At 32.7% G+C, this 25326-nt stretch overlaps 3 protein-coding genes across 3 annotated transcripts in view; 2 read left to right on the plus strand and 1 right to left on the minus strand.

Moving 5' to 3' along the window:
• Positions 1-1977: 1977 nt before the first annotated feature.
• On the minus strand, positions 1978-3142 carry LOC111427961 (uncharacterized). Its single transcript, XM_071196649.1, has 4 exons — positions 3080-3142; positions 2754-3018; positions 2390-2696; positions 1978-2336 (listed from the first exon to the last, which is right to left on the minus strand). Exons 2-4 carry the CDS (start codon positions 3011-3013, stop codon positions 2064-2066), a joined length of 840 nt encoding a protein of 279 aa, XP_071052750.1. The 5' UTR covers positions 3014-3018; positions 3080-3142; the 3' UTR covers positions 1978-2063.
• Positions 3143-7526: 4384 nt separating this feature from the next.
• The window catches only part of LOC111427713 (acetylcholinesterase-like), a 49434-nt gene continuing 31634 nt past the window's right edge, over positions 7527-25326 (plus strand). Inside the window, exon 1 of the mRNA XM_071196349.1 lies at positions 7527-7607. The gene's annotated coding sequence lies outside the window, so the exon portion shown is untranslated. The remainder of the gene's footprint in view (positions 7608-25326) is intronic.
• LOC111427714 (peroxin 14) lies at positions 7542-24757 on the plus strand. The gene is made up of 4 exons (XM_023062962.2): positions 7542-7607; positions 23498-23721; positions 23786-24309; positions 24403-24757. The coding sequence occupies exons 2-4, from the start codon at positions 23665-23667 to the stop codon at positions 24608-24610; spliced, it is 789 nt and encodes a 262-aa protein (XP_022918730.1). The 5' UTR covers positions 7542-7607; positions 23498-23664; the 3' UTR covers positions 24611-24757.

Consider the following 25326-nt stretch of genomic DNA (forward strand, 5'->3'; position numbering starts at 1 on the left):
TTCCTCTTTGCTACTGATGATTCCTCAAAGTTGGTTTGATCTCACGTTATTTAGTGGAAAACTCATAACAAAGACAACTGTTAGCTTTTTGATAACGTTTCTCTTACCCAACGCACACAGATGGAGTGGTGCTACACTTCTTTCTGGACCTTGCTGGCCCCTCGTTTTCTTCTGTTTACACACGGCCTTCTCGGACTCGGAATGGCTAGAGCACCGAAAAAATTAATGAACAAGCCGCAAGCTTTTTGATTAAAAAGGTGTGCCGGAGACCCCTTTTTCCTTCCTTACTGGCTTTCTTGTCTTTATATTCCACTCTCCAGGGTCCTACTATTTTTGTCTTTCGTCTCTCTCTCTTTGATCTCTATTTCTTGCTTTACGTCTTTCGCAAGTGTATCTGAATTCTCCTCACTCTCAAGCATAATTCCAATTTTAACTCTTTTCTCATTTCTTTCCATCTATCACAGTGGTAGAAGGTGTGTTCCACATCGTCCACTTGTCGGCATACACATAGTTCATTTTCAGCTCTTACTTAAGTATAGATGTGCCTTAAAACAGCCATGGCTATTCAAGAACTGTGTCATAGAGTAGATTACTTCTCCCCATGTACTTGTCAGCCATAGTACTATATCGGGCAATACTCTTTTTGACCAACTTGCTTTCCCAGTGTTTTCTCTGCATCTATTTGCATATTCCCTCTTCTTCCGTAAGTGATTTTTTTGTTTTAACCATTAGGTCGATAGGTGAATCTCCCAGAACAAGTAGTGCCTCTGTGGATATTGTTCTGCACGCACTGATTGCTCTAAATAGTATTTGTCTTTGAATTCTCGTTAGCTTAATCACGTGTTCTTTCACCTTTAGAGCGTTACACCATTAACACCATGCACTTACGGTTTTCCTTTTATCGGCGCTTGGTCCGTATGTTGACCAACCCAAGACAACCCAAGCCAACCCAACCTGGTCGTCTCTCTACTACTTCCTTTTGGCTTTTTAAACTGTTTTTGTTTCAATGAGATATGATGCTTTTTACATAATGATGCTTTTGTATTTTGGAATCTAGACACTAACCCGTCAAGAATGATAGTTTGACATCATATTTATTTATTTAAGAGGAATTATAAATAAACAGGAAAAAATGATAAGATGTTCTAGATAAACATCATTTGGTCAACAATCATTGATGAGCAACGTTAAGTAATAACGCAACATCACCCGAGTCAAGGTCGAGTAACTGCGTTAACTGTACCTTAAATTTTTCTTGTGTAAAACTAAATGTTATTCTAAATTAGAAACTTTTAACTGTAATTTGTTAACAAAATTTCTCTGAGTTCTTAGAAGTAAAATCTTTTCGTATTTTACAGTTTTGCATTAAACGTTATTCGATTCATTTTATTTATTTGAAAGTGAAAAATATGAATGTCAAGAATATAAAAGAATGTCTTTGGAAAGATTTAAACGTTGTAGTGACATCATGTTTTAGTAGTAATTCTACGTCTGAAAATGAGTCATATTTTTGTATAAAAAGAATTTTACGTGTACAAACAAGAATATATTTCCTCGAAATTATCACATTATTTTCTTGTTGGTAATTATTTTTCCTCCGTGTTATGTGGATATTTTTTTCTCTATTGCATTTATATCAAAATCTTTTTATTCAATTTTGGTTTGGGTTTTTACTCCATCTGCTAATAAAAGATGTGAAACATTTGTGTAAATATTTCATCTAATTTATATTTATGCGAATGATTCCCGGTATGTCACTTTTACCCGCAAAAACATAAATATAGCGTATTCAACCACGCATTGCCAGAGTTACTCAGAATTGAAACTGCACTTTCCTATAATTTATGGTTTCAGGGAACGTATTTTCCTAGCACAACATTGCACGCCACAATAATTCATTATTTTGCGTCAAAAATCTTTGTTGGCTTTGTTGCTTTGTAAATTTATAGCAAATATGTTTAATATAAATGCGTGTGATATAGGCTACCCATTATACTTCATTTTATTGTTTATTTAAAATACTTGTAATCTTTTATCAATTTCAACAAGTTTATTATCTACAATTAATTTCGTTGAATATTAGCATCACAAGTTATAAGAGCATCAATAAATCCATCAGGTAAACCACCATCTCCGCCGTCTCCACCTTCTCCACCTTCTCCACCTTCGTCTCCCGGCGCTAACATTGAATTGATATAATCTTGTATAAGAGGACTCAATGCTTCATCGATGTCTTCAGGTTGTTGATTAACCCAAGCTGGGACTAAATAATTGTTGAAAAGATCGGTGAAAATTGCACTGTGCTCATCATCATTGAACCAACCAGATATCTCAGCCTAAAATAAATCATGATTTTTATAAAACCAAAAAAAATGGGAAATTTACTTACATGAGATGAACCAATATTAACTAAAATCGATAAATTTTGAATTTCAAGAGGGTCACTCAATGAAAGAAAAACGCTAAGCCTCAATGAAAGATCTCCCATTTTCCAATTTAAGTTGCCATCACCATGAACGTGCATTCCGTCGACAATCATTTCTAAATCGTACAAAGTGTTAAGATCAAAATTTTGAAATACAAAGTTGATGTCTAATTGATAACCCATTGGTATCATAGAAACAGTTCCGGTGATTTCCGGTGCGTAAAAACTTGTTAATCCAGTGAAGGTTAAATCATGAACGTGGGCGTAACCACTGCGTAAAAAAGATTTATATCATTAAAAACAAAAAAATTAAGTTTGTTAAACTTACCTTGCACCAGTAAAGTTGAGGTTATCAACATTTAAATAAAAATCGTCAACAGATACTGTTTTAACGGATGAAAAATTAAATTCTGGCAAACCATTCTCTAAGTTGTATCTGATACAATTTAAAGTTTCATTTATGGTGTCTTCAAAGGCTCTTTGATGAACACGTAACAAATCATCACGTCCTTTCAATTTATGGCCCAATTTTAATTCGGATGAATATCCAAATGCTAAGATGGCGAAGAAAATAAGAACGGAACGCATCTTTTCTAAAAAAACAAATTATTTAAATGAAAAAAAAAAATTAAAATTTTTTTGAATTAAACTTACTTAGTTGAGTGGTATTCACTTAATGACGATCGTAACTTGCTGAGGGGGTAATTTATAAATAACGCATAACTTATAAAACGAGAGATAATATTTTTTTAATACAATTAGATGATTATTTTTCAAGTGGTTTAAACAAAGAACGTTTTATTACAAGTACTTATTGTAATCAGATGAAAAAAAAATAAGTACTTAGAGATTTCATTTGAGAATAATTATTATTGGTACTTTTAATTTTTTATTGTAATAACACGTTTTTAGCACGAATTTATGTTATGGAGTTAAAATTTGTTCATTTATATGGGAAATTTAAATAGTTGCTCTATTTTTTACTATTTAGTTGCAGTGCAGAAATCTACATGAATTTGGATTACTAATTATAATGTCAAATTGTAATAACTAATACTCATTTTCTATTTGCAAGAAAAACTATGTTTCTCGTTATTAGATCATCTCTTGATTGAACTAAATTAATCTTGTGAATAACTATCATAGTCCACTCATTGTCAGTGGATAGCTATTGGGTTTTATAATATATTGTTGTTATATTAACGACATAACGTCAATACATGTTTCATCATATCTATTATATAGAAGGTCGCTAATAACTACCATAACTTAATATAGCTTATAATATACAATTTGTCCCATAATTGTTTATTTCTAGTTTATATCTCTACAACTTATGATGATAAAGCATCATAAAGCCGATCAATCTGATCGGTTGAAATCATGCAGTCAATGGCAAATCAGCTTCTGTTTAGAAATGCCATATGGATATAGAATGATACGAATACCATCAATATTTAATGCTACATATATTGCCAGGAGTTGCTTACCACACATTGCTTGCAGGTTCCCCCCACGTTTTATGCTTATGTATCGCTTATGTAAAAATACCGACTAAAAAGAAAGTAATTCTTCTACAATATTGGCAGATTTTCAACATGCAGAATACAGTGTTACTGAAGATGCGTAATATAGTATGCCGATGGCCTCATTGTAAGTACTCATAGCCGGAAACGCTCAGTATTCCTTCGAGTAGTAATGGAAAGGATAGTGATTTTGCGAAAAACCGGATGCCGGATATTTGGCATCCATCAATTTTGGTGCATTTCTGAACATACATTGCCACATTATTGCGATATTTGAATAAAAATGAAATTAATAAGAAAGCTGATAAAATATGTCAACTTATTTGGATCCAAGATACAAAATGAACTTTTTTGATACTGATTTACAAGCAACTCTAAAAAGAGGATACTTTAATTAATAATTGGCGATATTTCCACAAGGATCCTTCAAGAAATGAATTTTATAGCGAATTTTGGAAGTTATCGATGAAAATTGCAACATCGAAAATTTTATCAAAACTTCAAATATTGTGTTCTCAAAAACTAAAAGTTATTTTTCAAAACGGGTTTGTTCATTGGAAAGAGAACACTCTTATTAATAATTTGGGAAACTTTCATACTCATATTCCAAGAAATGGATTTTACACGAATTTTTAAAGCTTAATCGGCGAAAATTGTAAAATTCGAAAAAATTGTCGATCATTTCTAACATTTATTTCCAAAAAACTAAAAGCGATTTTTCAAAACGGCTTGTTGCATTAAAAAGAGGATACTTTAATTAATAATTGATGATATTTCCACAAGGGTCCTTCAAGAAATTAATTTTATAGCGAATCTAGAAAATTATCGATGAAAATTGCAACATCGAAAATGTTATCAAAACTTCAAATATTGTTTTCTCAAAAACTAGAAGTTATTTTTCAAAACGGGTTGGTTCATTGGAAAGAAGACACTTTTATTAACACTTTGGGAAATTTTCATACTGATATTTCAAGAACTGGATTTTATACGAGTTTTTAAAGCTTATTCGGCGAAAATTGCCAAATTCGAAAAAATTGTCGACCATTTTAAAAATTTATTTCTCAAAAACTAAAAGCGATTTTTCAAAACGGCTTGTTGCGTTAAAAAGAGGATACTTTAATTAATAATTGGTGTTATTTCCACAAAGATCCTTTCAGAAATGAATTTTATAGCGAATTTAGAAAATTATCGATGAAAATTGCAACATCGAAAATGTTAGCAAAATTTCAAATATTGTTTTCTCAAAATCTAAAAGTTATTTTTCAAAACGTGTTGGTTCATTGGAAAGAGGACACTCTTATTAACACTTTGGGACATTTTTATACTCATATTCCAAGAACTGGATTTTATACGAATTTTTAAAACTTAAACGGCGAAAATTGCAAAATTCGAAAAAATTGTCGATCATTTCAAAAATTTATTTCTCAAAAACTAAACGCGATTTTTCGAAACGGTTTTTTGCATTAAAAAGAGGATACTTTAATTAATAATTGAAAGTGATAACAGCGACAGTTCTGTTAGTAATGAATGTGATGATGAATTATAAGCTAAGAGAAGAAAACTATACGAAACTGCAACAAGAGATTTTATATATCGTATTGGGATTGTAACAATGAGGTTGCTAATGACAAACCTGATATAAATAAAGTTGTATTCAATGAAAAAACTCCTATTGAGGTTGAACTTGATTATTGTCTGCAGTGTCTAACACCTAAAACAGATACTAATTCCTTAGTGGAGAAATTTTATTAGAAAGATCGCTTCAGAATAATGTATCCAACAACCGTATAATGCTCTGATGCGGAAGATACGGATCTATTATTACTAAGCTCTTAGCGATAGAACACAAGCGACTGCTACTAATTTAATATTTCTCAGAAAGGTTCAGAACTGTTCAGAACTCTTGAACCAAAACAGGCCTAATAACTCCATTGCGCTTTCTGCGCATACATATTGTACAATATACAATATGTATGCGCAGAAAAGTTCAGAACTGTTCAAAACAACAAAACTCTTGAATCAAACACTGATTCATTCGGCGTTAGAATGCTAGTAGATGTGCAAGCAAGTTTGCAGTGCAACAGTGGAGCTGGATGATAAAAAGTCTCAAGTGTGCCCAGGGCTTAAAACCGTACGAAATAAAATCATTAATAGATTCCAGTATTTTAGAGAGATAGGCAACTAAACATACGTACCTGTATATTTTGTAGTCTTATCGAAAAAATATTAACTGTAAGAAAAGTGAAATTGAATATAACTAATTAATTAAGTACTGCAAAATGATTGAATATATTCATTTTATTGTAAAAATTGTTCATTTCGTATAGTCATTTATTAATGAGTTATGACGCTCTCGAGATTTTTTATAGTTTCATTATCACCTCAGAGTCTGGGTCGCTTCATAATAAACCATCAAATCGCTGTCGTAAAAAGTATTAGAATTTATGCCGAAATTAATCAACACTTCCACTTGAGCAGCTTCATTTAAAATTCTCCAATCTGTGAAAATGTGTCAATAAGATTTAAATCATATCTATAACATCAGCTGTGCCATATCTGTATCTGCTTATATTATGTTTATTCTCATAAAGCTTGTAATTCTCCCAAACGAGTTCCATGGGATTGAATTAACAAGCAGATGGTGGTAATCAAATCACTTTACTCTTAGTTAATTTTTAACACTCCAATAATCGTATGTCATCTAAGAGATGACGTACACAGTCTGTCTGGACTAACCAGTTAATACTTTTGCTTGCAATGAATAGGCAAATATCTTACTGCAGTGTTAAGTAATCAACTAGGCAGCTTTTTTTTTAGTCTTCAATCGTAATTTTTAGCCACACTGGGCTATTTATAACAATTTGAATAATAACATTTATAGAGTACCATGAATAACGCGAATGACCAATCGATTTCCGCTGTTATTTTCCGCATGCGGATCATGTTTATAACTTGGCGTGCGCCTGAGTGAAATGGCAGAGTTTTATTTTACAAAGCGTTACTCATGGAATGAATAACTATAACACTAATAAACCAGAAATACACCTAAACCGAAACTTTTAGAACTAAAACAGATTTATTTTAAATCCGAAATACGCCCTCTATTCAATAAAACCTACATTCACCCCCTCCCAAAACAGCACAGATTTCTCGATTCCCGGCTCCTCCACCATTTCTGCAACATCAAATTTTAATTTTAAAGCACCATCTAGCGATGTACAAGTATGATAGAGGTTTGTAGGGGTTACCTTTGAGCTACTACCCCCTATCGTTCCCCAGGTGAGTTGTTCGGTATGGGAAAAGCAAAGCCAGGGGTGGTAGTGACGTAATAGGCGTCGGGACGCAAAGACTCCGGACGGCGACGATCTCCGCAAAACCCCAGCAGTGCAACTCCAGACGGTTGTGACGAGTGCACGCAATCCGCTGTTATCGTCGCCGCCGGCCGCTAACACTCTCTCTCTCTCTCTCTTCTTCTGATGACATGTATGAGCGTGTTCATCTTCTACGTTGACATTCGTGACGAAGAAACTCTTTGACTAATTGAAGATAAGGCGCAAAATTATAACGCGTGTGAAAAAAAAAATTAAGAAAGATTTGTGTCCGCTGAAAGAAATTTTTTATTGAAAACAGAAGAAAAAGGGGTGATCGGTTTTTTGGTAAGTTAAAAAGAATGTTATTTATTTTTTCACAAAAATTATTGATTTTGAAGATTTCGATTTGTTCGTTTCTATTCGGATAAACAGAGGTACTTTTCGACGGTAACCTCGTAAAATTTGCATACGCTAATAAATTTGGTGCACGGTTCCAGAGTGCGGTGTGTTCGTATGTAAATCGGTCGGCGTTTAGCATTTTTCTTCGGTGGTGGTGCACCACCGCCGTAATTTATTCCCCAACACTAATTTTTTTTTCATTATTTTCGCCGAGTCCCCAACTTTCCATTTTTCCTTCTGTTTCTAAATATAAATTTCCCCGATAAAATCGATATACGACGAAGTAAAAGTGTGTAATACCATTCCATGAAATACGATCTTTATTACACCAGAATTATTTTGTATCCCGTGCATTTACACTGGTCCCGTACAGGAAATCATATTATTTAAAGCCGGGTTCGAGAACGGGTTATATTGGGTTTTGATTTAACTATTAATCGATTCCGGAGAGGTCGTAATAAATTTTGAAAACGGAAATAGAGACAAAACCGAAGTTTAAATTATTTTCAACACTAAAAGTCTTTATCTGAATATTCTAATAATAAATTAAACGAAATCTATATTAAATCAAAACTGAAATGATGAAATATTTCACTACAAATACTATAACTAACTAAAAAACCTTACAAATTCTAATGTTATTCATGGAATTTCCCGGTCTCTTTTTGATGGAAATAATTTCTGCGAATTATAGAGTTCATTTAAGTTCCTTGAATTTACGGCAAATAGAAACCGAAACATTCTTGGTATGAAATGAGTATATTAACCCTCTGACAGTCACGTCGTAGAAACTTATACGGGTGATTGCATCGCGGTCTTTATACCGTATACTAAAATTTGCTGAATTTAGAGAATATAAATTTATATATAAAATAAGTTATGTATTGCATTATTTATGCCTTTGGTTCTGATCAAGAGGTTTATGGCAGAGTTGGTATTTTGGTTCGTTAGGATGAAACTCAAATCAGTTAGAAAGTTACGTCACCTAGCCGAGGTACCTAATGGTTTCCTGGAATTGTATATAACATGTAAATTGGACATCTTCTAGTTATCCATTAGGTTGAATATGATGCACATTGTTGATTAAATCAGTTTTTTGTTCTATTGTACTTCAAAATTATCGTGACTCGAAGAATGTAAATCATCAGCCCTATTTTTTGGCAACCTAAGACACTGAAGACATCTTCATGATGTTTTCACTCCAATCAGAAAAAGATTTTCAAACATAGCAAGCATTTTTTTGCTGTCCCAATCACTTTTGTGATTTGACTGACTTTCAAAGAAACCTCAAAATCGTCGATGTTCATGAATAAAATCGTCCATAACTCCAAAAGTGAACGGATTGGAGAGAAGCGTCCTATAAATAAATTGTTTATAATAAACCACAAAAAGTTAATCCATCACCAGATACAGCGTGGTTATTATAATTTTCTTGTTAAAAACTATAAAAACCAAAACAAGAAAATCGTTGACTTTCGTAAATAAAATTGTCCATAACTCGAAAACTAGACGTATTGGAGGAAAGTGTCTTATAAATAAATTGTTTATAATAAACCACAAAAAGTTAATCCATCATCAGATTCAACGTGATTATTATAATTTTTTTATTAAAAACTATAAAAACCGAAACATCAAAATTGTTGATTTTTGTAAATAAACTCGTCCATAACACTAAAACCAAGCGTATTGGAGAAAAGTATCTTATAAATAAATTGTTTATAATAAATCATAAAAAGTTAATCCATTACCAAATTTAGCGTGATTATTATAACTTTTTTGTTAGAAACTATAAAGACCGAAACATCAGAATCGTTGATTTTCGTAAATAAAATCGTCCATAATTCGAAAACTAAACATATTGGAGAAAAGGGTCTTGTAAATAAATTGTTTATAATAAACCACAAAAAGTTAATCCATCCCCAGATTCAGCGTGATTATAATTTTTTTTTGTTAGAATCTTTAAAGACCGAAACATCAAAATCGTTGATTTTCGTAAATAAAATCGTCCATAACTCGAAAACTGAACGTATTGGGAAAAAGTGTCTTATAAATAAATTGTTTATAATAAACTACAAAAAGTTAATCCGTCACCAGATTCAGCGTGATTATAATATTTTTTTTGTTAGAATGTTTAAAGACCGAAACATCACAATCGTTGATTTTCGTAAATAAAATCGTCCATAATTCGAAAACTAAACGTATTGGAGAAAAGTGTCTTATAAATAAATTGTTTATAATAAACCACAAGAAGTTAATCCATTCCCAGATTCAGCGTGATTATAATATTTTTTTTGTTAGAATCTTTAAAGACCGAAACATCAAAATCGTTGATTTTCGTAAATAAAATCGTCCATAATTCGAAAACTAAACCTATTGGAGAAAATGGTCTTTTAAATAAATTGTTTATAATAAACCACAAAAAGTTAATCCATCCCCAGATTCAGCGTGATTATAATGTTTTTTTTGTTAGAATCTTTAAAGACCGAAACATCTAAATCGTTGATTTTCGTAAATAAAATCGTCCATAACTCGAAAACTGAACGTATTGGGAAAAAGTGTCTTATAAATAAATTGTTTATAATAAACTACAAAAATATATTATAATAAAAGTTAATCCGTCACCAGATTCAGCGTGATTATAATTTTTTTTTTGTTAGAATGTTTAAAGACCGAAACATCAAAATCGTTGATTTTCGTAAATAAAATCGTCCATAATTCGAAAACTAAACGTATTGGAGAAAAGTGTCTTATAAATAAATTGTTTATAATAAACCACAAGAAGTTAATCCATTCCCAGATTCAGCGTGATTTTACTACTTTTTTTGTTAGAATCTTTAATGACGGAAACATCAAAATCGTTGATTTTCGTTAATAAAGTCGTCCATAACTCAAAAAGTCAACAGATTGGAGAAAAGTGTCTTATAAATAAATTGTTTATAATAAACCACAAAAAGTTAATCCATCCCCAGATTCAGCGTGATTATAATTTTTTTTTTGTTAGAATCTTTAAAGACGGAAACATCAAAATCGTTGATTTTCGTAAATAAAATCGTCCATAATTCGAAAACTAAACGTATTGGAGAAAACTGTTTTATAAATAAATTGTTTATAATAAACCACAAAAAGTTAATCCATTACCAGAATAAGCGTGGTTAGAATAATTTTTTTGTTAGAAACTTTAAAAACCAAAACATCAAAATCGTTGATTTTCGTAAATAAAATCATCTATAATTCGAAAACTAAACGTATTGGAGAAAAGTGTTTTGTAAATAAATTGTTTATAATAAACCACAAAAAGTTAATCCATCCCCAGATTCAGCGTGATTATAAAATTTTTTTTTTGTTAGAATCTTTAAAGACCGAAACATCAAAAACGTCGATTTTCGTAAATAAAATTGTTCATAATTCGAAAACTAAACGTATTGGAGAAAAGGGTCTTATAAATAAATTGTTTATAATAAACCACAAAAAGTTAATCCATCCCCAGATTCAGCGTGATTATAATGTTTTTTTTGTTAGAATCTTTAAAGACCGAAACATCTAAATCGTTGATTTTCGTAAATAAAATCGTCCATAACTCGAAAACTGAACGTATTGGGAAAAAGTGTCTTATAAATAAATTGTTTATAAGAAACCACAAAAAGTTAATCCATCCCCAGATTCAGCGTGATTATAATATTTTTTTGTTAGAATCTTTAAAGACCGAAACATCAAAATCGTTGATTTTCGTAAATAAAATCGTCCATAATTCGAAAACTAAACGTATTGGAGAAAAGTGTCTTATAAATAAATTGTTTATAGTAAACCACAAAAAGTTAATCCATCCCCAGATTCAGCGTGATTATACTATTTTTTTTGTTAGAATCTTTAATGACGGAAACATCAAAATCGTTGATTTTCGTTAATAAAGTCGTCCATAACTCAAAAAGTCAACGGATTGGAGAAAAGTGTCTTATAAATAAATTGTTTATAATAAACCACAAAAAGTTAATCCATTACCAGAATCAGCGTGGTTAGAATAATTTTTTTGTTAGAAACTATAAAAACCAAAACATCAAAATCGTTGATTTTCGTAAATAAAATCGTCTATAAATCGAAAACTAAACGTATTGGAGAAAAGTGTTTTATAAATAAATTGTTTATAATAAACCACAAAAAGTTAATCCATCCCCAGATTCAGCGTGATTATAATAATTTTTTTGTTAGAAACTATAAAAACCGAAACATCAAAATCGTTGATTTTCATTAACAAAGTCGACCATAACTTCAAAACTAAACGTATTGGAGAAAAGAGTCTTATAAATAAATGTTTATAATAAACCAAAAAGTATTAATCCATCGGCAGATTCAGCTTCGATCATATCTTTTGACACAAATAAAAGAAATCTCGTTTGATACATTTATTACAGCCCCTTTAGGTCCAGAAAACGTTTTGATTACATTTCCTGTTGTATTTACTACCTTCTTACTAGTGTAAAAATGATCTTCCTCATCTTATAATGATCCACTCTGCTATCATCACTGAGTGATGATTGCAAATTTGTAGTCTCACATAACACGATATCATTTTCAGTATTTACATCAATGTTTCATTGTCGATAATTCATGCGTAAATGTTGCTTCTGCATCTGACATGTTACTCAACTCTGAAGCTGATAGGTTATTTGATTCTGTACCTATTAATTATATGGTTGAATCTCGGGTATTGTAATCTCGGGAAATCCCTGTTATAGGTTACCTTTTACCCGGTAGATTTAGTTCCAAAATAAATTTTACATTCAAATTTGCTATTTATTATGTAACTTACTTTCATTGTGTTTTGGCGATAGCGACGTTCACATTATTGGAATCAATTTTGCTCTCAAGCTTTCCTGAAGATAACAAGTAACCCCGAAAAATGTTTTTAATTAAAGTTTCTATATTAACCAAATTTTGCTATTATTATTCGATTAACTTTGTTTACGCTTATAAAATCTTTATACAGATTGTTTTTGTTTTTATACTTTATTAAAATGACCTAAATTTACTTTTAAGTGTTAATAATTAACGAATAAAATAAAATTATCGCAGTTAAATGTGATTGAAAACTAAATAATGCAGTGGTATTAACGCAGAGCTGCGTTATCAAAATCCCGGTATAATTATAAATAAAATTACGAGTTCCCCGTTAAATTATGTAAAATACTACAAAATGTAACGTAGTATTCAACAAAGTCCATGTAACGGTAAAATTATAATTATAATGTCTACTTTATTATTATTTCTATTCTATAATTTAGTTAAATATACATTGAGTCACGGAAAAAGTAAGTCTATAACTTTCTTATTTATAGGTCTATCCATAAATCAATACTTCCTTTGCAATACGAAATAATAGGTATTAGACGTACTTGTGGAGATATAATGATATATTTGTATCGATTTTTACGTTCTTCAAAGACTTGATCAGCAAACCTCTTTAAAAAGATCCTGTTTAAGAAGACTATCTGTAATCTCGGAAAAGTCTTTTTTTCCCTCTTTCTCTCTAAGCTGGAGGAAAAACTAATATCGCTGCTGTCGTCTCGGAAGTTCTCTTAATACTCGACGAAAGTGCATTTCGTTGCCGCAGGCAGCTTTTTCCTACAAACACGGACTTTAACGCGACTTTTTGACGTTTAAGTGCGCGAACTGTCCGTTCTACCCCCGCGTAAAATTAAGTTATACGACGTAGAAATCTCGCCCAAAGAAATTCTCTAAAGGTTTAAATAACTAGTACATGTTATCGTAAACCCTAAGGGGGCCATTTCATGCGAAATTCTCTTTAAGTCATCACCCATTTAGACTTTCCTAAGCGTGTAAGAATCGTCCAGAATTGTCGGGTCAGGAGAGTAATACAATTTTCTAAGCTCTTTCAACCGGATTTTGCAGACGCCCCCTTAAGGCTTCGGGTAGTATTACGGATCAAGTCGGGAACGCCACCGCAGACTGGGTCAACGAAAGACCAATAAGCCCAACGTAATTGACGTACAAGCTAATTTATGACGTCGTCTGATGACGTCATTGGCCTGTCGTGAGTCTAGTACAGAAGGTGATCGTATCGCTCTCTCGCAACGATTTAATAATGAAATACGAGGTCAACCAAAGGGCTTTCCTTTACTATTATAAAAGACCTTTCAGCTCATTGAATATCCAAAAATAGATCCTATTTGTTCCTTTAATAAAAATCACCAAGTCTTCTATTTACGTTTCTCTTTGACATGGTAAACTCAATAGATTCGGATTGCCTCCGTTAGATTTTCGTCCAATTTTCCAACCAACTGAATCTAAACTCGTCTACAGAAAATATATCATCGATTGTATCTCAGTTCATTATTGTTGTAGAAATAACAAGACTTTTATTTTCTTTATTATTAATGGTAGTTCCTGTTTTAGTTGTTTTTCAGTGGTAAGTTGTTGTATATTTCTCATTGAAATAAAACTTGAACTAACACTAGATCTGGAACTAGAAACATTCGTATTTAGCCTTGCGTCTCTTAAGACGGCTAAATCCGAATGTTTCTAGTTCTAGGTCTAGTGTTAGTTCCAGTTTTAATTGTAATTCAGCACCAGATTATTGCCCATTTTTCTTGAATTAAAACTAGAACCAACACTAGACCTAGAACTAGAAACTTTCGGTCTCAGACGCACGGTTAAACCCGAAACTTTCTAGTTATAGATCTAGTGTTAGTTCTAGTTTTACACTAGCACTGTTACTAGAATTAACAGTATATTTAGAACTAGAATCATTCGGGTTTAGCCGTCTTGAGAGACGTGCGGCTAAATCCGAATGTTTCTAGTTCTAGATATAGTCTTAGTTCTAGTTTTACAGTGGCACTGTTAGTAGAACTAATATAATACCTAGATCTAGAATCATTCGGGTTTAGCCGCACGTCTCTAAAGACGGCTGAATGAACCCGAATGATTCTAGTTCTGGGTGTAGTCTTAGTTCTAATAACAGTGCTAGTGTAAAAGTAGAGCTAACACTAGACCAAGAACTAGAATCATTCGGGTTTAGCCGTCTTGAGAGACGTGCGGCTAAACCCGAATGTTTCTAGTTCTAGGTCTAGTGTTGATTTTAGTTTTAGTTCAAGAAAAATTGGCAACAATCTGGCGCGTGGTTTATTATAAACAATTTATTTATAAGACACTTCTTTCCAATACGTTTAGTTTTCAAGTTATGGACGATTTTACTTACGAAAATCCACGATTTTGATGTTTCGGTTTTTATAGTTTCTAACAAAAAAATTATAATAATCACGCTAAATCTGGTAATGGATTAACTTTTTGTGGTTTATTATAAACAAATTATTTATAAGACACTTTTCTCCAATCTGTTGATTTTTGGAGTTATAGACGACTTTATTAACGAAAATTAACGATTTTGATGTTTCGGTCTTTAAAGATTCTAACAAAAAAAATATTATAATCACGCTGAATCTGGGGTTGGATTAACTTTTTGTGGTTTATTATAAACAATTTATTTATAAGACCCTTTTCTCCAATACGTTTACTTTTCGAGTTATGGACGATTTTATTTTCGAAAATCAATGATTTTGATGTTTTGGTTTTTATAGTTTCTAACAAAAAAATTATTCTAACCACGCTGATTCTGGTAATGGATTAACTTTTTGTGGATTATTATAAACAATTTATTTATCAGGTACTTCTCTCCAATACGTTTAGTTTTCGAGTTATGGACGATTTTATTTACGAAAATCAACGATTTTGATGTTTCGGTTTTTATAGTTTCTAACAAAAAAATTATAATAATCACACTAAATCTGGTAATGGATTAACTTTTTGTGGTTTATTATAAACAAATTATTTATAAGACACTTTTCTCCAATCTGTTGACTTTTGGAGTCATAGACGACTTTATTAACGAAAATCAACGATTTTGATGTTTCGGTCTTTAAAGATTCTAACAAAAAAAATATTATAATCACGCTGAATCTGGGGTTGGATTAACTTTTTGTGGTTTATTATAAACAATTTATTTATAAGACCCTTTTCTCCAATACGTTTACTTTTCGAGTTATGGACGATTTTATTTTCGAAAATCAATGATTTTGATGTTTTGGTTTTTATAGTTTCTAACAAAAAAATTATTCTAACCACGCTGATTCTGGTAATGGATTAACTTTTTGTGGTTTATTATAAACAATTTATTTATAAGACCCTTTTCTCCAATACGTTTACTTTTCGAGTTATGGACGATTTTATTTTCGAAAATCAATGATTTTGATGTTTTGATTTTTTTAGTTTTTAACAAAAAAATTATTCTAACCACGCTGATTCTGGGGTTGGATTAACTTTTTGTGGTTTATTATAAACAATTTATTTATAAGACCCTTTTCTCCAATACGTTTACTTTTCGAGTTATGGACGATTTTATTTACGAAAATCAACGATTTTGATGTTTCGGTTTTTATAGTTTCTAACAAAAAAATTATAACAACCACGTTAAATCTGGTAATGGAGTAACTTTTTGTGGTTTATTATAAACAATTTATTTATAAGATACTTTTCTCTAATCCGTTGACTTTTGTAGTTATGGACGACTTTATTAACGAAAATCAACGATTTTAATGTTTCGGTCTTTAAAGATTCTAACAAAAAAAATATTATAATCACGCTGAATCTGGGGTTGTATTAACTTTTTGTGGTTTATTATAAACAATTTATTTATAAGACCTTTTTCTCCAATACGTTTTTTTCGAGTTATGGACGATTTTATTTTCGAAAATCAACGATTTTGATGTTTCAGTTTTTATAGTTTCTAACAAAAAAATTATAATAACCACGTTAAATATGGTAATGGATTAACATTTTGTGGTTTATTATAAACAATTTATTTATAAGACACTTTTCTCTAATCCGTTGACTTTTGTAATTATGGACGACTTTATTAACGAAAATCAACGATTTTAATGTTTCGGTCTTTAAAGATTTTAACAAAAAAAATATTATAATCACGCTGATTCTGGTAATGGATTAACTTTTTGTGGTTTATTATAAACAATTTATTTATAAGATACTTCTCTCCAATACGTTTAGTTTTCGAGTTATGGACGATTTTATTTACGAAAATCAACGATTTTGATGTTTCGGTCTTTAAAGAATCTAACAAAAAAAATATTATAATCACGCTGAATCTGGGGATGGATTAACTTTTTATGGTTTATTATAGACAATTTACTTATAAAAAACTTTTCTCCAATACGTTTAGTTATCCTTATAATTTATTTATAAGACGCTTCTCTCCAATCCGTTGACTTTTGGAGTTATGGACGATTTTATTTACGAAAATCAACGATTTTGATGTTTGGCTTTTATAGTTTCTAACAAAAAAATTATTATTAAGCCGTCTTTAGAGACGTGCGGCTAAACCCGAATGATTCTAGTTCTGGGTGTAGTCTTAGTTCTAATAATAGTGCTAGTATAAAAGTAGAGCTGACACTAGACCAAGAACTAGAATCATTCGAGTTTAGCCGTCTTTAGAGACGTGCGGCTAAACCCAAATGTTTCTAGTTCTAGGTCTAGTCTTAGTTCTACCTTTACACTAGCACTATTGTTAGAACTAAGACTATACCTAGAACTAGAATCATTCGGGTTTAGCCGTCTTGAAAGACGTGTAGCTAAATCAGAATGCTTCTAGTTCTACTTCTAGTGTAACAAACACTCCCTTCCTCGTATTAATCCGTTATTTCGTGGTTTTGCTATATTTATATTGATAGAGTTGAAGTTTATACTAAGGTGTGATTTAAGAGGAAAAAATGCGTGAACAAAGCAACATAATCCTCCGACTATATCGATTGCTTCCGGTTGCCATGGCGAAAAAAATCCCTCGCTCTCGCAAAAGAAGCAGGTACCGAGTCGATTTTTGGGATGCTCATTAAAAATGCACACCGGCTCGTTTCATTATTAAGGTATCTTCGCGACCCAGATAATTGATTCGAAAAGGTAAAATTTATTGCCCGTCACGCAAATGATGAATATCTTTTTCCATGGTTCGACTTTTGTACGAGAAGTCCCTTTCAGGCGCACTTAAATTCCAGGAATTCAATACCCGCGTTCTTTATCGCGAAAAAACTCATCAAAACTCATCTTTCATAAAAATAACGATGGGTTTTTAATTGAAAATGTTTTGCATTTGTTTGTTTAATTATTAAATGATTACATGAAATGTCCAATTAAAAATGTTTTTGTTTATGTAATAACGCAAAGTTATAAAGAGATTTTTGAGTAATCACGTGCTGTGGAAAAATGTTTTGTTTATTTTACCGAGAAATTGGTATCATAGTAGAAACCAAAGCTTGGATTGTCGGTTAAAGTGCAAAGTTCATCGGGTCGCCAGTGCATCACTGTATATCTGCAATCTGATTATCGACTGGTGGGCCGCTGGATCCGCAATACGCTACCTGCTGGCGGCGGGCCGCTATTTTTACGCCGCGGCGCCGTCAGTAGAGGGAAACTGGGCCAATTAGTATGCTAGGAAACGGGGGGTGGTAGTCCGATCGTCGTTCTACCTCGACAACCCTTACTTCCTCACCACCCTAGAGAGTTCCTGTTTTTTTCCTCGCGGACTCGTTACTTTTAATTGCCTGTCGCGTTGCCGTTATATTTCTCAACGAGTATTTCAGAATCGCAAAACTGTATGCGTTACGTTAATTAGCATACTTTGGCAAAAAGATTTTTTAATTTTCAAGATTAATTTAAGGGGAAGAAAATTTGATTAAAATTACCAAATAAATTTCGGATGATGGTTTATTTTAAACCCTTGTAAAATGTTCAATGGCTTACGTAAACTGCGAAACCTCTTAAGCAAATCCTCTCTGATAGTTTTCGCGGGTTGTCTACGAGTTTCCCTTCTCCTTCAGAAATTATATTGCGTAAACTTTACTGCTTATACAGCCGGGGCAGCCCTTAACGGGATCGGGTTTACGGCGACAGGAAACGCGTTTCGCTATAAAAATCCTCAATATCGCCCGACCGTAACGGCACGTTGTGTTTCGCGAATATTATTCGAAATCGCTAATAAACCGCGCGTCACAGCACATATTTTAATAGCAACGCACGAGAATATTTGCGCAATAGGGCTCTAAGCCAGAACAATGACGGTTATGGCTTTGTCTGGCTGCGCGATCAACTTGTTTCCGAGCAATATTAATATTAACGCGGCCCCGAATGAAGGTTCTTTGTTCGAAACATTTACGAAAAAATTCGGGACCAACGTATACAAAGCGCCCCGGCGGTGGCGTGTGGCGTTAATTAACTGTATACGAACCGGTATCGTTGTTATTGTTGTACCTACCCCTCGCATCACTTCATCCCCGGGTATTGTTTACTAGCTTTACCTTCCGTTTGGTCATCGAATTCGCTACAAACGATCGACAATAGATTCAACATCAACCCAGTTCATCACCATGTTTACATTCTTGAAATTAAATTGAACTGTGACAAATTAATGCCAATTTGTATGACTCAATTAAATTATTATATGATTTGTTATCTAATTTCATATAGATTCTAATTCGATAGATAAGCTTTTTTAAGTTAAATTATATAGTTTGAAATAGCCTTGTTCCTCTTCCATCATTTTCTTCAATACCATTTTTTAACATCATGCAACATTATCTATTAATTGCCGGTGAATTTTCCGAGCATTTCTTGCTTGTTTATATGTTGTTGAATCACTTTCCAGATTCTGTCACTATCCGGGACATTTTCCAACCCAATCTGCCATGTCATTATTACTTTTTTTAACTCACCTCCATCATATATGAATATCTTCCATGATATCTATTTCCATCATCCCTGAACTGAACATTTTCTGACATATTTCTGAACAGATCAGATTTCTTAACATCGTTTCTAATAAATTCAGACATCATGCATAGGCTGCATCAAAGCTGATGCAGCCCACGAATGTAACTCAACTCAACCCAATCTGCCACATCATTACTGCTTTTCTTAACTCACCTTCATCATGCAGAGTGTTTCATAATATATACGCAGGACTTCAGGATGTGATAGCTTGTCCAGAAATTTGAAAAAAAGGTTTTGCACCATTTTCGAGATCCAGTGTGTTGAAATTTAATAAAAAAAAATCGTTTTCTACTCATAATAAGCTAAGTTTTGTGCGAGAAAAATTTTTTTTTAAATCATAATTGGTGAAGATTTTGAAGGGGTAGTGGTTGTTTTTCTCCCCAACTTCTACGCCACTGGAAAAACTACGGTTTTGAGACGCTCATTTGAATCGTCAATGTTTTCTACACAAAAAAGGTACTGTAAGTCATAAGCTCTAAAGTTGACCGTTTTCTAGAAAAATCAACTTTTATGTTGAATAACATGGTCAATTTTTTGAAATAAAAATTTTATTTTACAATTAAACAAAATTTATGTAAACGTAAAAACAAGTAACAAAAGCAAGCGTTAACTTCATAATTGCAAAATAAAAAAAATGAGAAAATGATACAAAAGTTATCTTTTCAAAATTCTTCAAACTGGTAGGTACTTCAAACACTTCAAAATTGAAGTTTTAAAAGGAATACTGCTGATAATGGGCGGCCTATGGATGTTGCAAATCCCCAAGTAGAAGATGGTGTCCTCAACGAAATTGATGAAAATCCGACCACAAGTGCCAGAAAAATTGCTCACAGCTTAAACCTATCTCACTACCATATCCAAAGAGTACAAGCCTTATAGCCAAGATTGGCTTTTTGTACATGGAGGCAAGACAAAATAGCTCAAAATCCTGAGCTTGGAGCCGAAGTTCTGTTTACCGATGAAGCATCTTTCTCGAAGGATGGTATTTTCAATTTTCACAATAATCACATATGGACAGAAGCAAATCCACATGAAATTGCAGAAGGCCATCATAAGCAACAATTTTCCGTAAATGTTTGGGCTGCCTTCGTCGGTGATCATTTGATAGGCTCACATTTTTACCGAACAGATTAACTGGTGCAGATTATCGACAATTTCTAGAAGAAGTACTGCCGGAACTGCTGGAAGATGTACCACTTCAAGTAAGACAAAACATGTACTTTATGCATGATGGAGCTCCGGCCCACTTTAGTTTGGTTGCTCGAATACCCAGACCGTTGGATCGGTCGAGGAAGTCCTGCGCATATATTATGAAACAACGTGTATATAAATATCTTCCATATTTTTCTAACATATTTCTGAACAGGTCAACTTTCTGAACCTCGTTTCTAATATTTTCTGACATCGTCAGTGGGCTGCATCAGCAGCCTCCTTGACATAATTCCAAACACTTTGCAACAGTTTCATAGTCTTCTTCTACATCTTCTCCATCATTTATCCACTGCTCATTGATATCCCTTCTCATATATATCTATATATCTAAACATCATCCCTAATATAATCCAAAATCGTCCTTTGCCATCAAAATGGTCCTTGAAATCTCTTAATAACTTTTAAGATCATTCAATCAATATCTTGGATATGCATAATTATACTGTCCAATATCGCTTAACATCATTCCTAATATAATAGTAGTACATTATTTTAAGAAAATTTTTGGACAATTGAATATTTAGGCTTAATTAAGTCTCTCAATTAAACACATATGCCTCATTAGGCTGACACCGTTGATTTTAAACTCAGTAGTAGCGTTTTAAAAACTCAGTCCGAGAAGAAAATGTTGATTAGGGAGCTTAGGAACCGTCTTCGTTGCCTGCCATATTTTGTAGTATGAAATATCATGTACATTGTCGGTTATGACATAATTCAAAAAGTCTTATAGACTAGCTTGATAGACAGAGAAGCTGTGTAGACAACATTAGTTATCGATGCAAAAAAGGACGAATTTCGGCAAAATTAATACCTTTCTTGTAGATGAAAAAGAGCTTTGTGCGAAAGCTCCATTAGAAAGATCTTTGGTATCGTATTGATTCGATTATTGGTTTAATCAATGTTGTAAGGATTTCTGAAAAAATGAAGATTATCCATATGGTAGATTTTATTTGGAATACTTCTCTGATCAGGTTCTTGGATTTCGTGCGTAGTGAAATGGCTGATAAAAACTGTAGTTCATACTTGAGAAACCCAACCCAACCCAACCACATAACACATGATATTTAGCAGGGTTGAGTTCCTTTTCCTTTTCTTTTTGGTTTTTTTATCAGATAACTAAAGGATTCGATGGACATTCAAATTTCTATGCATGTCATTGGTGGGGATTTTTTTAGCACATTAACTGTATAAACAGAAAGGATTTCATACTGATCTAGGTGTCATGGTGTTGTACTAAATCCAGAGAGACCAATAACCGTTTGTCAATGACAGTGTTGTCCAGAAAATCCCCTTTTTCTGATACTGTCAGAAACATTGGTATCATTTCGAATTCTGCTTTGATTTGATGTCCAATACTGTGGAGATTTGCAAAAGGACTGGAATAACATCTTCTGGTTTCAAAGCGACAATATTGATGTCATCTTTTTCGCTGTGATAACTAAACAACTTGTGATAAAATAATAATAAATAAAAATTTTATGTTAAACAAGTATAATTTGTTGTATCGTTAGGTTAGATATAATAATACCTTATAATTATAATTAAATAATTGACCATTATATGATACAATTTCCTGGTGTCGAAATATTTCCTGGAGAACACACCGGATGTCCGGTTTGTGCCATTAAAAGAGGGTGGAATCGATATCGAAACATAAACCTCGTAAATTCACGATTCGTGCTGCGCCTATAATAACGGTGAAGTAACTTGGAGGAAAGGGGTGGTTCGTCAGTTTTAAAGAGGGCTTTTTGCCAAAAGCACGCCAATTTTCCCGCGAGAGCCTTGAGTGCACTTTATATTTATGGTGCTAATCTGAACCGGCTTTAGTTGTACCGTACGGCCCCATGAATATGACCGAGGAGATAATTACGCCAAGCTGACCGCAAAAGTCCTAAAATGGCCGCCCCAAACGTTCCCCCTTACAATAATTACCAAAACCTCCCCCAAATTTCGATTCTCCCCTAAATGTTCCCGAACGATGTTTTTTCACCTTGTTTTTATTGGAACTTTTAAGAGTTTTCTTGAAGTGGAAGTACTTTTTTCTCCTGAAAGGGTGGAAATGGGAAAGAACATTTTCGCCGTGATTACCCAGCATACATACAATTTTGAAAGGTGAAATAAGTTGTCGAAATTCAAAAGATTTCGAAGTGTGCGAAAGTTCGCGGCCAATTATCGATTTTTCGACGACTTCCAGCGACATTTCCAACCCGAAGGCAAGGAGGTAGCTGGAAGTTGTCGAAACGACGTGGTGCCGTGGAACGGGCGACTTGCATAAATTCCATATAACTTGTGTTCAGAGTTTGAATATGAAACTCGTGGGGACACGTGGACGAGGGCAAATAGGCTTCCCGTAGCAGCAAACTTTGACGATTATCGCGCCGGCGTATCTGCTAAAACGCGTGAGCCCCTGTAATTTCAGCGCGGTAGCTCCGTTACAAGGCGAAAATTAACTTATTGGCTGCAAACGCCATGTGCCACCACCACACTACTCTATCGATTTAACTATAAGGTCCTATAATTAGATCGAAGGCTACAGAAACACTTATTTACTAGTTTCTTTTCTAATTTACTTTCCATTTCTTTTCAATAATGGAGTTTTAAAAGCGAAATGTCATTTTGACATTTCCAATGTCTATTTGACGTTTAAAATATATTTTTTGACGTTTGAAAAAATTTTTTTGACGTTTATTGTAAGAAATAAAATTTGTTTATATTTTAATTTTAATAAAGATTTTAAAAGAATTATTAACGGGTCACGTAGAGTTCTTTCTTTTTAGGCTCGTGCGCGTAAATCTGATAGACAACCCACCAAGCAGACCTCTCCATAACCTCTACGAGATAACATTTTGACTAATCATCCAACGAGTGTTAGTTTTTGCTTGTCACGAGTAAGCAAAGTGTCTTTCACATCAATAAATCGTTGTTGGATCTGAAAAAAATCACCATGAATGAATCCGTGGGTACTGAAAATAATATGGAACCGCCAATACGCGAAGAACTGGTAAGTAAATATAACGCTATCATAGTCATAGCTGTGTTGTTATTATTATGTTATTACAAAACAGGTTCAAACTGCAATAAAGTTTCTTCAAAATCCGAACGTTTTAAACACTCCTTTAGAACAAAAACAAAAGTTTTTGCAGAAGAAAGGTTTGAGTCAAAAGGAAGTTCAATTGGCATGTGAAAGGTCAGGAGCTTATGATAATCAAAATAAACAACAAATGATGCAACAATCTGTTGTACCAATGCCCTATCCTCCACAACAACTAGCACCTTTAAGTACATTTGATAAAATAAAAGAAATTGTCCATAATATAGCTTTAGTAAGCATAGTTGCTTATGCTATTTATAAGTTCTATGAAAAATTCATCAAACCATTCCTATTTGGTGATAAAAAGAAAACTATTGAAGAAACAGTGGAAGATTTATCAAAACAAGTAAATTCATGTGTGATTGATCTCAAAGAGGGGTTAGCAAGTGTTAAAACTGAAGTGGATAAAATCAATCAAATCTCGGAGAGCAATACTCAAAGACAACTCCAACAGCTTCAATCTGATGTTGCAACAGTAAAAGGTCTACTTTTATCCAGGTACTACTACATATGATATTAGTATTAAAAAAATAGTAAGTTAACGTTTTAAAATGGTCATGGAAAATTGAAATTGTTTCTTTTTTCTTTCAGGAAGCAATTTCCCTCAGTAGCTAATAGCCCTGTAGTACCGCCTTCCATTCCCGCTTGGCAATTGGGAAGCGTTTCAACTCAAGAGGAACAGGCCGATCAAGACCCCAAATCGGATGGATCTGAATTGATTGAACTCGGTTCAGGATCTACACCTTCGGAACCGGAACAGGAAACCAAAAATAGTGATAGTAGCTTAGAAATTATGTAAAAGGTTACCAAAAAATATCGACTGTAATTTATTTACCTTCCTTTTTTTACGTTTTATTTTAATATTAATTTACATGTATTTTAAAAATATATCGATTTAGGTATTTTAAGTTTTAGAAGGTTTATAATAAACAATAAGAATTGGGAATTTGAGTTTTTATTTGTAATAGTTTGTATTTTGTGTATATTGGGTTGTCTATCTACTGGTAAGTTAAAGAACAAAATCAAATAGCTTTTTTTATATTCAAATAGTAAGTAAAAATAATTACTTATGTGATAAAGTTTAACTTTTTCTTGCTAACGGGAATCCTTACTGAAAATCAGCTTTAATCAATAAGTTGCCTCAACTTTTCTTTTTTTAACATTTTATTAAAGCAATTGATCATTTTTTTCAAAAAAGTTTAGCTTTGCCGAAATTCGCAGTTTAAGTGGAAATTAATTTGATAGATTGGGGTTATGATGAAAAATGAAAAGTTAAGTTATAACTTCCACCCAGGATCCAGGCGCAAGTAATACATCCATGAAGTCGATGTATCGCTGTTCTACTTGACAAAGTTGATAAATCGCTTTTAAGATGTCCCTCCTCTTAGAAACGATGTGATCAATCTCTAAACGTAGTTCCAGTATGTTTTTATGGGACGAAATGCAAGTTGGGCATTTGGATCAACAAAGTATTTATATGTGGATAATAATTTCCATAATGTAGATAAGGTGTAA

The sequence above is a fragment of the Onthophagus taurus genome, chromosome 6 (assembly GCF_036711975.1).
Source record: "Onthophagus taurus isolate NC chromosome 6, IU_Otau_3.0, whole genome shotgun sequence".
Classification (NCBI taxonomy): domain Eukaryota; kingdom Metazoa; phylum Arthropoda; class Insecta; order Coleoptera; family Scarabaeidae; genus Onthophagus; species Onthophagus taurus.

Bases quoted from the DNA above. Each gene is read 5' to 3' on its own strand.
- LOC111427961 (XM_071196649.1), bottom strand. From the start codon at position 3,013: ATGCGTTCCGTTCTTATTTTCTTCGCCATCTTAGCATTTGGATATTCA. The intron at 2,697-2,753 runs GTAAGTTTAACA...TTTTTTACGCAG, and splicing joins CTCAACTTTACTGGTGCAAG to TGGTTACGCCCACGTTCATG. The intron at 2,337-2,389 runs GTAAGTAAATTT...GATTTATTTTAG, and splicing joins TTAATATTGGTTCATCTCAT to GCTGAGATATCTGGTTGGTT.
- LOC111427714 (XM_023062962.2), top strand. From the start codon at position 23,665: ATGAATGAATCCGTGGGTACTGAAAATAATATGGAACCGCCAATACGC. The intron at 23,722-23,785 runs GTAAGTAAATAT...ATTACAAAACAG, and splicing joins CGCCAATACGCGAAGAACTG to GTTCAAACTGCAATAAAGTT. The intron at 24,310-24,402 runs GTACTACTACAT...TTTTTCTTTCAG, and splicing joins AAAGGTCTACTTTTATCCAG to GAAGCAATTTCCCTCAGTAG.